We start from the raw sequence: 17,077 nt of genomic DNA on the forward strand, positions 1-17,077 counted from the left end.
AGCAGACCTACAAGCTCGTAGCGTGCCACCGAGTGGCGCGCTACGAGCTTGTAGGTCTGCTATTTTTCAATAGCTAAAGCATAACATGATGCTAACACCAAAAGGGGTTCCTGCCCAAAATGGGTTAGGTATGAAAATAATGAAGGAAAAAAGTGCACGCACAACACACTGACATTCCTAGTTGAGTTGAAGTGCGATTCAAATCAGATGTCTTCCATTGTTGCACAGACAGTGTCATGTTGTTGTTGCACAGACAGTGTCATTGTTGCACAGACAGTGTCATTGTTGCAGACAGTGTCATTGTTGCACAGACAGTGTCATGACATCACAGACAGTGTCATGACATCACAGACAGTGTCATTGTTGCACAGACAGTGTCATTGTTGCACAGACAGTGTCATTGTTGCACAGACAGTGTCATGTTGTTGTTGCACAGACAGTGTCATGTTGTTGTTGCACAGACAGTGTCATTGTTGCACAGACAGTGTCATGACAGTGTCATGACAGTGTCATGCGCCACAAATAAACTCACAAGCTTGTATAACTGCTATTTTCAGTGAGTGACACCGCTGTGTGACGAAGTATACATTTAGCATTACTCATGTCTTTGTTGTTACGTCATTACCGTCTGAAGACACACATCTGATCTGTCATTACCGTCATTACCGTCATTACCGTCTGAAGACACACATCTGATCTGTTGTTACGTCATTACCGTCTGAAGACACACATCTGATCTGTTGTTACGTCATTACCGTCTGAAGACACACATCTGATCTGTTGTTACGTCATTACCGTCTGAAGACACACATCTGATCTGCTCATTGGCCAATAACAGTGTGGACAGTCAGTCCTTTAACCCATTTTGGCCTGACGTCGAAATTAAAAAATAAGTCTTCTAAATCCTGACAGTTTTATTAAAAAGGTATTATATAGCCTGATCAGCTCTGATCTGACGTAATGAAATCACACCCGGGTGAACTGGGTGACCATAGCAACCATGCTCATTTTTTGGTACAGACAGACAGACACGTAAACTAACAAAGCCAGTCGGAGTGGTTTACACCACTCAAAAACCCAGTTGTCAGTTCTCAAACATATTCATGTCAAGGAACCCCAAATATATATACGACATTGGCCACCGACCCCCATCTGAAAATATGTTGTTCCAGGGACCCTCTCAGTAGCGAAGATTTGAATTAAAAACTCACTCTGAAAGAACATATATTCAAAGATTTCAGGCACATTTTCACGATTTTACAAAAATAGCAGACCTACAAGCTCGTAGCGCGCCACTCGGTGGCGCGCTATGAGCTTGTAGATCTGCTATTTTTCAATAGCTAAATTATAACGTAATGCTAACACCAAAAGGGATTCCCGCCCAGAATGGGTTAATATCAGAATTGGATTTGCCTACAGTCTGAACAGAACCTTTGGCGCTTTGCACTTGTAAAGCCAGTTTGAGAGTGTGTTCTGTGAAGAACGGGTAGTTTGTCTTATAGGAGTGAATGTAATTTATGTATTAGCTGCCTGTGAGATGGCAGATGGTGAGTGTTTTGATTAAAATGTCCTAATTGATGTAAATTCTCTGCAGGGGTCCCTCTTATGTGGTATTCTGTGGTTTTATGAATAAAGAATGCATGCTGGGTTTGATTATGATCACTGCTGTATCGCGGACAATTAATAAACTGGTGTAAAATAATAAAATTCTCTTTTAACTACTAAGTTGTGAAATCTCTTGGCGTGCATCTCAAACATTACTTCAGGTTGTTTTTAACCCATTTTGGGTGGGAACCCCTTTTGGTGTTTTAAGCATTATGTTATACTTTAGCTATTGAAAAATAGCAGATCTACAAGCTCATAGCGCCCCACTGAGTGGCGCGCTACGAGCTTGTAGGTCTGCTATTTTTGAAAAATCGTAAAAATGTGCAAATCTTTGAATATATACTGTATTCTTTCAGACGTTTTAAACTCAAATGTTTGCTTCTGGGTCCCTGGAACAACATATTTTAGATGGGGGTCGGGGGCCAATTACATTACACTGTATTTGATGGGAGTACATTGTGTTGAAGCAGCAAAACTGGATGAGAGTATAAAACTGAGCTTTACAGTAAACGGCCACCAGAGGGCGTAAATACTAAGTATTGAATATCATTCTCTCTTGCTTACTAAAGAGGCATGAAACCCTAGGCCATTTAAAAAAAATCACACCCATGTGAAGTGAGTGGTGCAACTCCGTGTGGGGGTCCCAGGAAGTTCCAGACCCACAGGACCACAGCCAGGGTGCCGGCCAGGTTCTGGCGAGCCGCCCCACGTCCGAAACGGTAGAGAAATGACAGTTACCGTGTGGGGGGGTCCCTCTACTGTACCCTCTACTGTACTGTACTGTACAGGCACACCCGAAATCATCATATTTCCTGCTCAAATTTAAGCTTCTTCAAAATACTAAACACATGCTATGTTAGTTAATTTGCAGTTTGAAAGCTTTATTTGTTTATGAACTATTTTAATTAAAAACCTAAATATAATTTCACATTTACTTGCAAATGATGGCCACTGTGTCCTGTAGGATGGTCAGTTCAGTCAGAGGTCAGGGTACTGTGTACAGTAGGATGGTCAGTTCAGATGTCAGGGTACTGTGTACAGTAGGATGGTCAGTTCAGTTGTCAGAGTACTGTGTACAGTAGGATGGTCAGTTCAGAGGTCAGGGTACTGTGTCCTGTAGGATGGTCAGTTCAGTCAGAGGTCAGGGTACTGTGTCCTGTAGGATGGTCAGTTCAGAGGTCAGGGTACTGTGTCCTGTAGGATGGTCAGTTCAGATGTCAGGGTACTGTGTACAGTAGGATGGTCAGTTCAGAGGTCAGGGTACTGTGTCCTGTAGGATGGTCAGTTCAGAGGTCAGGGTACTGTGTACAGTAGGATGGTCAGTTCAGAGGTCAGGGTACTGTGTCCAGTAGGATGGTCAGTTCAGAGGTCAGGGTACTGTGTCCAGTAGGATGGTCAGTTCAGAGGTCAGGGTACTGTGTCCTGTAGGATGGTTAGTTCAGAGGTCAGGGTACTGTGTCCTGTAGGATGGTCAGTTCAGTCAGAGGTCAGGGTACTGTGTCCTGTAGGATGGTCAGTTCAGTCAGATGTCAGGGTACTGTGTACAGTAGGATGGTCAGTTCAGTCAGAGGTCAGGGTACTGTGTCCTGTAGGATGGTCAGTTCAGTCAGATGTCAGGGTACTGTGTACAGTAGGATGGTCAGTTCAGTCAGAGGTCAGGGTACTGTGTCCAGTAGGATGGTCAGTTCAGAGGTCAGGGTACTGTGTCCAGTAGGATGGTCAGTTCAGTCAGAGGTCAGGGTACTGTGTCCTGTAGGATGGTCAGTTCAGAGGTCAGGGTACTGTGTCCTGTAGGATGGTCAGTTCAGTCAGAGGTCAGGGTACTGTGTCCAGTAGGATGGTCAGTTCAGAGGTCAGGGTACTGTGTACAGTAGGATGGTCAGTTCAGTTCAGATGTCAGGGTACTGTGTCCTGTAGGATGGTCAGTTCAGAGGTCAGGGTACTGTGTACAGTAGGATGGTCAGTTCAGAGGTCAGGGTACTGTGTCCAGTAGGATGGTCAGTTCAGAGGTCAGGGTACTGTGTCCTGTAGGATGGTCAGTTCAGTCAGAGGTCAGGGTACTGTGTCCAGTAGGATGGTCAGTTCAGAGGTCAGGGTACTGTGTCCTGTAGGATGGTCAGTTCAGTCAGAGGTCAGGGTACTGTGTCCTGTAGGATGGTCAGTTCAGTCAGAGGTCAGGGTACTGTGTCCTGTAGGATGGTCAGTTCAGTCAGAGGTCAGGGTACTGTGTCCTGTAGGATGGTCAGTTCAGTCAGAGGTCAGGGTACTGTGTACAGTAGGATGGTCAGTTCAGATGTCAGGGTACTGTGTACAGTAGGATGGTCAGTTCAGAGGTCAGGGTACTGTGTCCTGTAGGATGGTCAGTTCAGTCAGAGGTCAGGGTACTGTGTCCTGTAGGATGGTCAGTTCAGATGTCAGGGTACTGTGTACAGTAGGATGGTCAGTTCAGAGGTCAGGGTACTGTGTCCTGTAGGATGGTCAGTTCAGAGGTCAGGGTACTGTGTCCTGTAGGATGGTCAGTTCAGAGGTCAGGGTACTGTGTCCTGTAGGATGGTCAGTTCAGAGGTCAGGGTACTGTGTCCTGTAGGATGGTCAGTTCAGTCAGATGTCAGGGTACTGTGTCCTGTAGGATGGTCAGTTCAGTCAGAGGTCAGGGTACTGTGTCCTGTAGGATGGTCAGTTCAGTCAGAGGTCAGGGTACTGTGTCCTGTAGGATGGTCAGTTCAGTCAGAGGTCAGGGTACTGTGTCCTGTAGGATGGTCAGTTCAGTTCAGAGGTCAGGGTACTGTGTCCTGTAGGATGGTCAGTTCAGTCAGAGGTCAGGGTACTGTGTCCTGTAGGATGGTCAGTTCAGAGGTCAGGGTACTGTGTCCAGTAGGATGGTCAGTTCAGAGGTCAGGGTACTGTGTACAGTAGGATGGTCAGTTCAGTCAGAGGTCAGGGTACTGTGTACAGTAGGATGGTCAGTTCAGATGTCAGGGTACTGTGTCCTGTAGGATGGTCAGTTCAGTCAGAGGTCAGGGTACTGTGTCCTGTAGGATGGTCAGTTCAGTCAGAGGTCAGGGTACTGTGTCCTGTAGGATGGTCAGTTCAGAGGTCAGGGTACTGTGTCCAGTAGGATGGTCAGTTCAGAGGTCAGGGTACTGTGTCCTGTAGGATGGTCAGTTCAGAGGTCAGGGTACTGTGTACAGTAGGATGGTCAGTTCAGAGGTCAGGGTACTGTGTACAGTAGGATGGTCAGTTCAGATGTCAGGGTACTGTGTCCTGTAGGATGGTCAGTTCAGAGGTCAGGGTACTGTGTACAGTAGGATGGTCAGTTCAGAGGTCAGGGTACTGTGTACAGTAGGATGGTCAGTTCAGATGTCAGGGTACTGTGTCCAGTAGGATGGTCAGTTCAGTCAGAGGTCAGGGTACTGTGTACAGTAGGATGGTCAGTTCAGAGGTCAGGGTACTGTGTCCAGTAGGATGGTCAGTTCAGTCAGAGGTCAGGGTACTGTGTCCTGTAGGATGGTCAGTTCAGTCAGAGGTCAGGGTACTGTGTCCTGTAGGATGGTCAGTTCAGTCAGAGGTCAGGGCACTGTAGAATAGTCAGTTCAACTTCAGTCAGATGTCAGGGTACACACATTTAACCAATTAAGGAAGAACAGATAGTAGTCCTCAATTGTTAATTTAACCCATTTTGACCTGAGATCAGATTTTAAAAATGTCTTCTGAAAAAGCTATGCTATGTCGTTCTTCGATTTTTCAAAAATAGCAGACCTACAAGCTCGTAGCGCGCCACTCGGTGGCGCGATACGAGCTTGTAGGTCTGCTATTTTTCAATAGCTAAACCATAACATAATGCTAACACCAAAAGGGCTTCCCGCCCAGAATGGGCAGTGATTAAAGCTCAGATGCACTGTCTGCTTCTTGCCAAACATTTATTTGAGTTAGAAAATGTATGAGGTTCACAAATACAGCTTTCATCGGAAGAGAAAGACCATTTGAAATATTATACATGTCTGAAAATGCCATGTCATCGAAAATAGATTCCAGACAGTCCAACAACACTAAGAAACACTTTGGAACAGACATTTGGAACACTCACATTTGTCTTGCTTCTGAACAAGACTCATCTATCAATTCATTTTGTCTTGCTTCTGAACAAGACTCATCTATCAATTCATTTTGTCTTGCTTCTGAACAAGACTCATCTATCAATTCATTTTGTCTTGCTTCTGAACAAGACTTCATCTATCAATTCACTTCTTAGCGATTATTCCCCTCTATCACTTTTTTTGATTAATCAAATAATATCAATGTAAAAAAAAATATTAGTCTTTTATAATTGAGCAATAAATAAATTGATTTGTCTAAATCAGTGGTTCCCAAACTTTTTCGTGTCAAGGACCCCCAAATCAACATTTATTAGGCCACGGACCCCCCATTTGAAAACATATGCCAGTGACCCTGATAAGGGAGGGTTTTTACGGCTCTAGCAGTGATTCCGAAACATATTCATTTCATGGACCCCCAGTTTTACACGCATTAGGCTACGGATCCCCGATTTAATGGCATTTCTATCTCTGGTACCCACATTTATATTGTAAAACCACTGTTAATTTAACTCTGAGAGTGTACAAATGGAATTTGGTTCCATTTGTACACTCTCTGAGATACAGACCCATAAGGGTCCATTTGGTTCCTAACTATTCTCTAATTGAGCTGGGGACCCCCTGGAACTCCCTCAAGTACCCCTAGGGGTCCCCGGACCCCACTTTGGGAACCCATGGTCTAAATGGTGCAGCAAGTGATTTTATTTTGTTAAAATAAGTCATTGTTATCATTGCTATAGAGTTGGTTCAGTAACAGGGGTCTCCCCGTCTCTCCAGTTCTTGAATTAGCAAACAAAAAATGCATTTCAAGTGAGGATACCACTTTCATCCTATCAGGATCAGAACTCATACAGGATACAAAACAAAAATCACACCCGTGTGAACTGAGTGGTGCAATCAATTAATTACCAGCTGCATTGGTATCATCTGAGGGGGTCCGCTATAACAGCCACTGTGTCAGGTTCAGCGCAGTAGTTTAGGTAGGAACCAAAATTCTCTAAGGCGGAACTATTGTGGGGTTTCCGCCCGGACATATTTGCGGTGCACACATACATCAGCCAATGAGACAACCAGCTGGACTAGAGGACCGGAGTAATCTAGTAAGAGAGTGGCGACACGCTTTGATCTGGCCGCAAAGAGGGGTGCTATGGGCTATAGTTCCAAACATTGGAACTATCCCATTGAGATAGAATGAGCACTTCCGCATCCCATTGTTACAATGGGAGTCAACGCTAGTGTCGCCACTCTCCTACTAGATTACTCTATAGAGCGTCGCAGTCCCGCCCCCTACCAGGGCCCAGGAAATGATTCTCCGTTCATTTTCCTCATAGACATTTCAGAAAGTATTTATTTAAAGACGTTTACGCCGCGGACAAAGCCGTTGTCGTGACAAATCATGATAACAAACACAATTTTTCGGGCCAAACAAAGAATTAGAAAGTAGAAAAAAACGGCAGGTTACAACACTTTTTTTGTTGTTTTTCTTCTATGTAATTATTTGTTTGGTCCAAAATATTGTGTGTGTTGTCATGATTTGTCACGACTCGAGTTGGCTTTGTACGACACTTAAAAGGTCTTTAAATAAATACTTTTTGAAATGTCTATGGGAAAAATGCATTGTGATTCATTTGCTGGGCCTGGCGTCGTCATGAAAGGGGGCGGGACTGCGACTCTCTATAGAAGACTAGAGGACTAGTAGCTTGCACATCGATGAGAGACTCAGCTGCTATTGCATAGCAGCTGGTAAAACAATATAATATACAAGCTCACAGCGCATCCCTCCCATTGTAGATATGCTATTTCTCGTAGATTAAAAAAAAAGTATGACAGAATTTATTAAATTGATTAATTCAATTAACTATTGCACCCCTTCCTCGTTTCCACGATAGTGTAAAGTAGTGCTGCTTCATAAAATATTCCCCCGCAATCAAATTATTGTAACATATGTTTTACAGCAGTGAAAAGCAAAGCTGATTTCAAATACAAAAAGATTAACTGTTATGACGTGGTGAATGTGATTCCCATGAGATGTTGCTGTCTAGACCGAGGGAACGGGAATCTGATGCACGGAGGATTAGATGTTGCTGTCTAGACTGAGGGAATGGGAATCTGATGCACAGAGGATTAGATGTTGCTGTCTAGACTGAGGGAATGGGAATCTGATGCACAGAGGATTAGATGTTGCTGTCTAGACTGAGGGAACGGGAATCTGATGCACAGAGGATTAGATGTTGCTGTCTAGACTGAGGGAACGGGAATCTGATGCACAGAGGATTAGATGTTGCTGTCTAGACTGAGGGAACGGGAATCTGATGCACAGAGGATTAGATGTTGCTGTCTAGACCGAGGGAACGGGAATCTGATGCACGGAGGATTAGATGTTGCTGTCTAGACCGAGGGAATGGGAATCTGATGCACAGAGGGTTAGATGTTGCTGTCTAGACCGAGGGAACGGGAATCTGATGCACAGAGGGTTAGATGTTGCTGTCTAGACCGAGGGAACGGGAATCTGATGCACGGAGGTACTTTCAAAGTCCTGCAGGGCTTCCTGGTGAGTGTGGTAGTGCATGGCTACATAGGACTTAGCAAAGCCAAAGGTCTGAGAGCTGACAGGCTGCAGGCTGTTTGGAGAGCTGGGAGCTGCAGAGGGGCTGCTGTTATAGATACTATAGTAGGGCTCGATACGAGTGTTAAGGGGGGTGGAGGTGCTGGGGGGCCGAGGTTTGCGTCCGCCCGTGGCCCTCGGGCTGCCAACGCAGTCCCGGGAGTGACTTGGCCCACAGGCCTGGTCCACCAGCCTCCTCTGGGGCTTGGGTGACAGCACGTAGGCCGAGTTGGTTTCGTGGTGGGAGGACTTATTGCGATTGACCTCTAGGTTGCCCTTCCCCATGGCGTGCAGCCGAGTCTTTCGCTTGCAACAGAGGAAGCCCAGTGCCGCCCACTGGACGCAGCACAGCACGCGGCGGCGGAGGCCCGCGCTGTTGCGCGAGTACACGAACGGATTGATGCCGGACTTGAGGAAAATGAGCACAAAGCCACACAACTCAAACTGATAATGTGCAAAGCCGCTTTCCGGCGACAGGACGTCCTGCGCCAGCGAGACTCCCATGGGCAGACAGCAGAGCAGCACGGAGAACACTATCACCACGCAGGTCACGACCGCCTTGGAGTCCTTGGCCGTGGCCAGGTTGACCGTGGAGACCAGCTGGCAGCAGGTCGCTCCCTGGGCGGCGCCCGGCACCAGGGGGCGGGGCTGGTTGTTCCTGTTGGCGTACGCGTGTGTCTGCACGTGCTGCAGCTTATTGTACGTCTGGTTGCGGTAGAGGGAGGGCACGGGAACGGCGCACTGCATGCCCTCGAAGCCCGCCGCCACCAGGGGAGGGGGCGGAGGGGGCCGCGTGGCGTCCACGGTGATAACGGGACACTTCCTCACCTGCACGTTCTTCCTCAGCGTCTGTGCGATCATCAGGTAGGACACGGACACGACGGCCACGCAAAAGGCAAAGTCCGCCAGGTAGACGTACAGCACGACTCTCGCTCGCCCGCCCGCCAGGCCGAAATGTGGCAGGCAGGGTCCGTCTTTCCGCGAGTACACGCGTATGGTGAGCAGGACGGCCATGGTGAAGCTGGACGTCCACAGCAGGGCAGTGAGGGCTAAGGTGCAGGGGAAGGAGGCGGTGCGGTTGGGCTGTTGCCCCAGGACCATGCGTAGTCTGTGCAACGCGATGACGGCGACGGTCTCCAGGGACATGATGATGAAGCCCGAGCTGGTCAGGTGGAAGGCGAAGCAGAAGCTCCTGGACACGCCGTCGTCGCCGGTGTCCAGGAACAGCACCAGTGCGAACATGGGGGCGGTCACGCAGCAAATGAACAGGTCGCAGAAGGACAGGTTGAGGATCATGAAGTCAAAGTTGGTGCGGAACTTGCGAAACGCCGGGTCGAAGAAGGACAGGAACACCACCAGGTTGCCATACGATCCCAGGCAGAAGATGAAGACGAGGAGGAGCGAGCACGTCGTCAGCGTAGCGGTGTGGATCACAGCCCAGCCAGAGGAGACCCGTGGGATCATGGTGGTGCCGCTGGAGTTCAGCTGCCTCTGCACTTCCAAAAGGCCCGATGCCAGCGTGCCACTAGTGGCATTCATTGTGCCAGGAGGAAAATTGTGAAGATCACAAGATTGCTTGGTTTAATAAGATTCCACGGTATGGAAGGGTTGCGAAATTATGAGAGTAGCTTCCCCCTCCACCAGTCTGGCTCCCATGGTCAGGTGCTAGGGAAGAATACAAAGTCAAATATTACTGAATATTAAATATTACTCTTTCGACAGACTGCTTGAACATACACACAAACATATGACATAGGCCTATAGTGTCTGTCTACTGGGTATTGAGAATAAATTAGCTCTAAAATTATAAATAAAAAATTGCATTTATTATACCAGCATAACTTGGCCTTTAATGGGTTAATGCTCCCTCCCCCAAACTCATACGTTTTCTTGCATAAAAATGCGTGTGGGTGTCACTACTAGAATTACATTATGTTCGTTTCAGCTCATGGTGTAAGAAGCTATTATTCATTATAAAAGTCTCGCCCTCATGACAAATTCCATAATTTAAATAATAGCGTGCGTGCGCGTCCACGTTGTGAAATACAGACTCGAGTGTCCGTGTTCCAGTGCGTCGAAGATTTATTTGGAACTAATTTTCATCCAACGCGTGCGGAGTGCGGTCTGACAAAAATGCGTATTTTTTTGTTTGTTGCTATCGTCAGTTATAGTCACAATGGAAAATGAAAAATTGCACATTGGGAAAATGCCCCCGAATATATACTTCACATACCTCCCATTTCCATATAATGGTCTCGTGCACGTCGTAAGCAGCATGAACAGCCGGGCGATGTTCGTTTTCTTGTCGACACATCCATGATCCATCCTTCTTTGCACTGAAGCAATGACTAGTAGGGCTGTTACTACTGGTGGATGCACACAAAATGAGTATGAAGTCACTGCCGACGTATCCAAGCATTAGCTATAGACGTTAGAAGTACGACGGTGTCGCTGCTTGCCAGTTGCCAAAAGGCACCATTTATACGAGGCTAAACGTGTACTTAATTCCTACCCTGCAGAGTGCAGTATAAACTACTAAAACAAGCCCGTGATTATAGCTATATTAGCCTAATTATTTTAGCCTTATTATTAGCTATATTATTTTTGATGAATTGAACAAGGTGCACCCTCTTGTAAACAAGTGTAATGCTTAATTGGGCCGTCCACTCACAGTTAACAGTCTTTGTATTGAGTTTGTGCTTGAAATGTACTGTAATTCTGCAAACTGTTAATACATATTTCAATCAATCAATCAAAAAGCCTAATAATTATTTTTATTTTATTAGTTAACGCTCTGTGTGTACATCAATTATCATTTTGTCATTTTTAATCTTCTTGGATTTTTTTCTTTATTTTTCCACCCTTTAGATTACAAATATTGCTTCCAAATATAGTAAAAAAAAAACCCTCATCTCTCAAGGAAACATTGCCCTCATGTCTGTCTCACGAGATGTTCAGTCACACATCAGTTATTTACATTGCAGTGTTGGACATGTGTTGCTCACACACCATGTCCATTTTCAAAAGTGAAACACAACTAGTCTACTACTACTACTACTACTACTTTGTTATCAGTAAGTAAGCACAGAAGTAGTCTAAAACGGTTGAAATATTTAGCCTACATTCAGGTTTTATTGAGGTTGAGGAGTAAGAAGTCATCACAATTAGGACAGGCAGTTGTAATCAACTACACCAGTCTACTCAACCCGGCCACTTCCAGTTAACACATTTAGGTGCATTAAAAAATGCACTTTGTTTTCTGAAAAACCTCATGTTTCTACATCAGTGGTTCTCAATATTTCATGTCAAGGACCCCAACAATTATATGTACTATGCCCGCCGACCCCCATCTGAAAATATGTTGTTCCAGGGAACCCTCCAGAAGCAAAGATTTGAGTTAAAAACTGAAACACAGAAATAATATATATTCAAAGATTTAAGGTGCATTCTGGGACCTTACCATTAGCTTTAGAAACGGGTAGATTCAATGGTACTCCTGAGGAGGACAGAGTGTGTCTAGTGAGTGATTTGAAAGAAATTGAAAATGAAATTCATTTTTTGTTTTACTGCCCATTATATGAAGAATTAAGACATGTATTATTTTGTAAAATGACAACCATCTGTGTTAACCTTTTCTGGTTAGAGGACTACGAAAAGTTGGAATGTTGTTTTAGGAAAGGTATCGTTGCTTTAGCAGACTTTTTATGCAAAGCGTGGGAAAAAAGGCAGAATGTTTTGTTTGTGTAAAAAAATTAAAAATGTTTCTTGTACACAATGCAATACTGACGCAATGATGTGTATGGTGTGACCTATAAGTCCATGTGGGCGGGGCGCCTTGGGTGCATGACACAGAAATAAAGAATCTATCTATCTAAGACACATTTTCACGATTTTTCAAAAATAGCAGACCTACAAGCTCGTAGCGCGCCACTCGGTGGCGCGCTATGAGCTTGTAGATCACCTCACTAGGGAGACGCTCGAGAGGCATCCTTACCAGATGCCCGAACCACCTAAGCTGGCTCCTCTTTCCAAGCAGAGTAGCAGCGACTCTACTCCGAGTCTTGTGTGACTGAACTTCTCACCCTATCTCTAAGGGAGATATCTGCCCACCACCCGTCTGACCTAAAGTGAGAAAGATTTTGGACATAACCGCCTGGGTGATGTGCAAGTGTCATGTATCATGCTGTGTGAAGCCTAATTTCATCATATGAAAAAAGGGAGATATCTGCCCACCACCCGTCTGACCTAAAGTGAGAAAGATTTTGGACATAACCGCCTGGGTGATGTGCAAGTGTCATGTATCATGCTGTGTGAAGCCTAATTTCATCATATGAAAAGACCCCCCCCCCAAAAAAAGAATTGATTGTATCACTATTGTTTGCTGAAGGGAGTGACACGGTCATGTAATACAAAGGCAGCAGTGTTTTAGTGGCCACCGATTGGTTGGTAAAAAATAAAAAAAGATAGGCCATGCCCCATGTCGTCAAGTGGACGACATGGGGCTGGGCAAGAGGGCAAGACCTACGCTGTAGAGTGTATAAACGGAAGAGTGCAAGACCTACGCTGTAGAGTGTATAAACGGAAGAGGGCAAGACCTACGCTGTAGAGTGTATAAACGGAAGAGTGCAAGACCTACGCTGTAGAGTGTATAAACGGAAGAGGGCAAGACCTACGCTGTAGAGTGTATAAACGGAAGAGGGCAAGACCTACGCTGTAGAGTGTATAAACGGAAGAGGGCAAGACCTACGCTGTAGAGTGTATAAACGGAAGAGTGCAAGACCTACGCTGTAGAGTGTATAAACGGAAGAGGGCAAGACCTACGCTGTAGAGTGTATAAACGGAAGAGGGCAAGACCTACGCTGTAGAGTGTATAAACGGAAGAGTGCAAGACCTACGCTGTAGAGTGTATAAACGGAAGAGTGCAAGACCTACGCTGTAGAGTGTATAAACGGAAGAGGGCAAGACCTACGCTGTAGAGTGTATAAACGGAAGAGGGCAAGACCTACGCTGTAGAGTGTATAAACGGAAGAGTGCAAGACCTACGCTGTAGAGTGTATAAACGGAAGAGGGCAAGACCTACGCTGTAGAGTGTATAAACGGAAGAGGGCAAGACCTACGCTGTAGAGTGTATAAACGGAAGAGGGCAAGACCTACGCTGTAGAGTGTATAAACGGAAGAGGGCAAGACCTACGCTGTAGAGTGTATAAACGGAAGAGGGCAAGACCTACGCTGTAGAGTGTATAAACGGAAGAGGGTAAGACCTACGCTGTAGAGTGTATAAACAGAAGAGTGCAAGACCTACGCTGTAGAGTGTATAAACAGAAGAGTGCAAGACCTACGCTGTAGAGTGTATAAACGGAAGAGGGCAAGACCTACGCTGTAGAGTGTATAAACGGAAGAGGGCAAGACCTACGCTGTAGAGTGTATAAACGGAAGAGTGCAAGACCTACGCTGTAGAGTGTATAAACGGAAGAGTGCAAGACCTACGCTGTAGAGTGTATAAACAGAAGAGTGCAAGACCTACGCTGTAGAGTGTATAAACGGAAGAGTGCAAGACCTACGCTGTAGAGTGTATAAACGGAAGAGGGCAAGACCTACGCTGTAGAGTGTATAAACGGAAGAGTGCAAGACCTACGCTAGTGTAGAGTGTATAAACAGAAGAGTGCAAGACCTACGCTGTAGAGTGTATAAACAGAAGAGGGTAAGACCTACGCTGTAGAGTGTATAAACGGAAGAGGGCAAGACCTACGCTGTAGAGTGTATGAACGGAAGAGTGCAAGACCTACGCTGTAGAGTGTATAAACGGAAGAGTGCAAGACCTACGCTGTAGAGTGTATAAACGGAAGAGTGCAAGACCTACGCTGTAGAGTGTATAAACGGAAGAGGGTAAGACCTACGCTGTAGAGTGTATAAACGGAAGAGGGCAAGACCTACACTGTAGAGTGTATAAACGGAAGAGTGCAAGACCTACGCTGTAGAGTGTATAAACGGAAGAGGGTAAGACCTACGCTGTAGAGTGTATAAACGGAAGAGGGTAAGACCTACGCTGTAGAGTGTATAAACGGAAGAGTGCAAGACCTACGCTGTAGAGTGTATAAACGGAAGAGGGCAAGACCTACGCTGTAGAGTGTATAAACGGAAGAGGGCAAGACCTACGCTGTAGAGTGTATAAACGGAAGAGGGCAAGACCTACGCTGTAGAGTGTATAAACGGAAGAGGGCAAGACCTACGCTGTAGAGTGTATAAACGGAAGAGGGCAAGACCTACGCTGTAGAGTGTATAAACGGAAGAGGGCAAGACCTACGCTGTAGAGTGTATAAACGGAAGAGGGCAAGACCTACGCTGTAGAGTGTATAAACGGAAGAGGGTTAGACCTACGCTGTAGAGTGTATGAACGGAAGAGTGCAAGACCTACGCTGTAGAGTGTATAAACGGAAGAGGGCAAGACCTACGCTGTAGAGTGTATGAACGGAAGAGGGCAAGACCTACGCTGTAGAGTGTATAAACGGAAGAGGGTTAGACCTACGCTGTAGAGTGTATGAACGGAAGAGGGCAAGACCTACGCTGTAGAGTGTATAAACGGAAGAGGGCAAGACCTACGCTGTAGAGTGTATAAACGGAAGAGGGCAAGACCTACGCTGTAGAGTGTATAAACGGAAGAGGGCAAGACCTACGCTGTAGAGTGTATAAACGGAAGAGTGCAAGACCTACGCTGTAGAGTGTATGAACGGAAGAGGGCAAGACCTACGCTGTAGAGTGTATAAACGGAAGAGTGCAAGACCTACGCTGTAGAGTGTATAAACGGAAGAGGGCAAGACCTACGCTGTAGAGTGTATAAACGGAAGAGGGCAAGACCTACGCTGTAGAGTGTATAAACGGAAGAGTGCAAGACCTACGCTAGTGTAGAGTGTATAAACGGAAGAGGGCAAGACCTACGCTGTAGAGTGTATAAACGGAAGAGGGTAAGACCTACGCTGTAGAGTGTATAAACGGAAGAGGGTAAGACCTACGCTGTAGAGTGTATAAACGGAAGAGTGCAAGACCTACGCTGTAGAGTGTATGAACGGAAGAGGGTAAGACCTACGCTAGTGTAGAGTGTATAAACGGAAGAGTGCAAGACCTACGCTGTAGAGTGTATAAACGGAAGAGGGCAAGACCTACGCTGTAGAGTGTATAAACGGAAGAGGGCAAGACCTACGCTGTAGAGTGTATAAACGGAAGAGGGTAAGACCTACGCTGTAGAGTGTATAAACGGAAGAGGGCAAGACCTACGCTGTAGAGTGTATAAACGGAAGAGTGCAAGACCTACGCTGTAGAGTGTATAAACGGAAGAGGGTAAGACCTACGCTGTAGAGTGTATAAACGGAAGAGGGCAAGACCTACGCTGTAGAGTGTATAAACGGAAGAGGGCAAGACCTACGCTGTAGAGTGTATAAACAGAAGAGGGTAAGACCTACGCTGTAGAGTGTATAAACGGAAGAGGGCAAGACCTACGCTGTAGAGTGTATAAACGGAAGAGGGCAAGACCTACGCTGTAGAGTGTATAAACAGAAGAGTGCAAGACCTACGCTGTAGAGTGTATAAACGGAAGAGTGCAAGACCTACGCTAGTGTAGAGTGTATAAACGGAAGAGGGCAAGACCTACGCTGTAGAGTGTATAAACGGAAGAGGGTAAGACCTACGCTGTAGAGTGTATAAACGGAAGAGGGCAAGACCTACGCTGTAGAGTGTATAAACGGAAGAGGGTAAGACCTACGCTGTAGAGTGTATAAACGGAAGAGTGCAAGACCTACGCTGTAGAGTGTATGAACGGAAGAGGGTAAGACCTACGCTAGTGTAGAGTGTATAAACGGAAGAGTGCAAGACCTACGCTGTAGAGTGTATAAACGGAAGAGGGTAAGACCTACGCTGTAGAGTGTATAAACGGAAGAGGGTAAGACCTACGCTGTAGAGTGTATAAACGGAAGAGGGTAAGACCTACGCTGTAGAGTGTATAAACGGAAGAGGGCAAGACCTACGCTGTAGAGTGTATAAACGGAAGAGGGCAAGACCTACGCTGTAGAGTGTATAAACGGAAGAGGGTAAGACCTACGCTGTAGAGTGTATAAACGGAAGAGGGTAAGACCTACGCTGTAGAGTGTATAAACGGAAGAGTGCAAGACCTACGCTGTAGAGTGTATAAACGGAAGAGGGCAAGACCTACGCTGTAGAGTGTATAAACGGAAGAGTGCAAGACCTACGCTGTAGAGTGTATAAACGGAAGAGGGCAAGACCTACGCTGTAGAGTGTATAAACGGAAGAGGGTAAGACCTACGCTGTAGAGTGTATAAACGGAAGAGTGCAAGACCTACGCTGTAGAGTGTATAAACGGAAGAGGGTAAGACCTACACTGTAGAGTGTATAAACGGAAGAGTGCAAGACCTACGCTGTAGAGTGTATAAACGGAAGAGGGCAAGACCTACGCTGTAGAGTGTATAAACGGAAGAGGGCAAGACCTACGCTGTAGAGTGTATAAACAGAAGAGTGCAAGACCTACGCTGTAGAGTGTATAAACGGAAGAGGGTAAGACCTACGCTGTAGAGTGTATAAACGGAAGAGGGTAAGACCTACGCTGTAGAGTGTATAAACGGAAGAGGGTAAGACCTACGCTGTAGAGTGTATAAACGGAAGAGGGTAAGACCTACGCTGTAGAGTGTATAAACGGAAGAGGGTAAGACCTACGCTGTAGAGTGTATAAACGGAAGAGGGCAAGACCTACGCTGTAGAGTGTATA

At 46.0% G+C, this 17,077-nt stretch overlaps 1 protein-coding gene and 1 long non-coding RNA gene across 2 annotated transcripts; one reads left to right on the plus strand and one right to left on the minus strand.

Annotated features, from left to right (window-relative positions):
- Positions 1 to 56: 56 nt before the first annotated feature.
- Positions 57 to 1,718, plus strand: LOC306930698. The gene is made up of 2 exons (XR_013790919.1): positions 57 to 424; positions 497 to 1,718. It is a non-coding gene; the product is annotated as an uncharacterized lncRNA (long non-coding RNA).
- Positions 1,719 to 8,187: 6,469 nt separating this feature from the next.
- On the minus strand, positions 8,188 to 9,843 carry gpr75 (G protein-coupled receptor 75; the record flags this gene model as incomplete). Its single annotated transcript, XM_079512883.1, has 1 exon — positions 8,188 to 9,843. One exon carries the CDS (start codon positions 9,841 to 9,843, stop codon positions 8,188 to 8,190), a length of 1,656 nt encoding a protein of 551 aa, XP_079369009.1.
- Between the last annotated feature and the right edge of the window lie 7,234 nt (positions 9,844 to 17,077).

This window comes from Electrona antarctica (assembly GCF_951216825.1).
Source record: "Electrona antarctica genome assembly, chromosome: 10".
Classification (NCBI taxonomy): domain Eukaryota; kingdom Metazoa; phylum Chordata; class Actinopteri; order Myctophiformes; family Myctophidae; genus Electrona; species Electrona antarctica.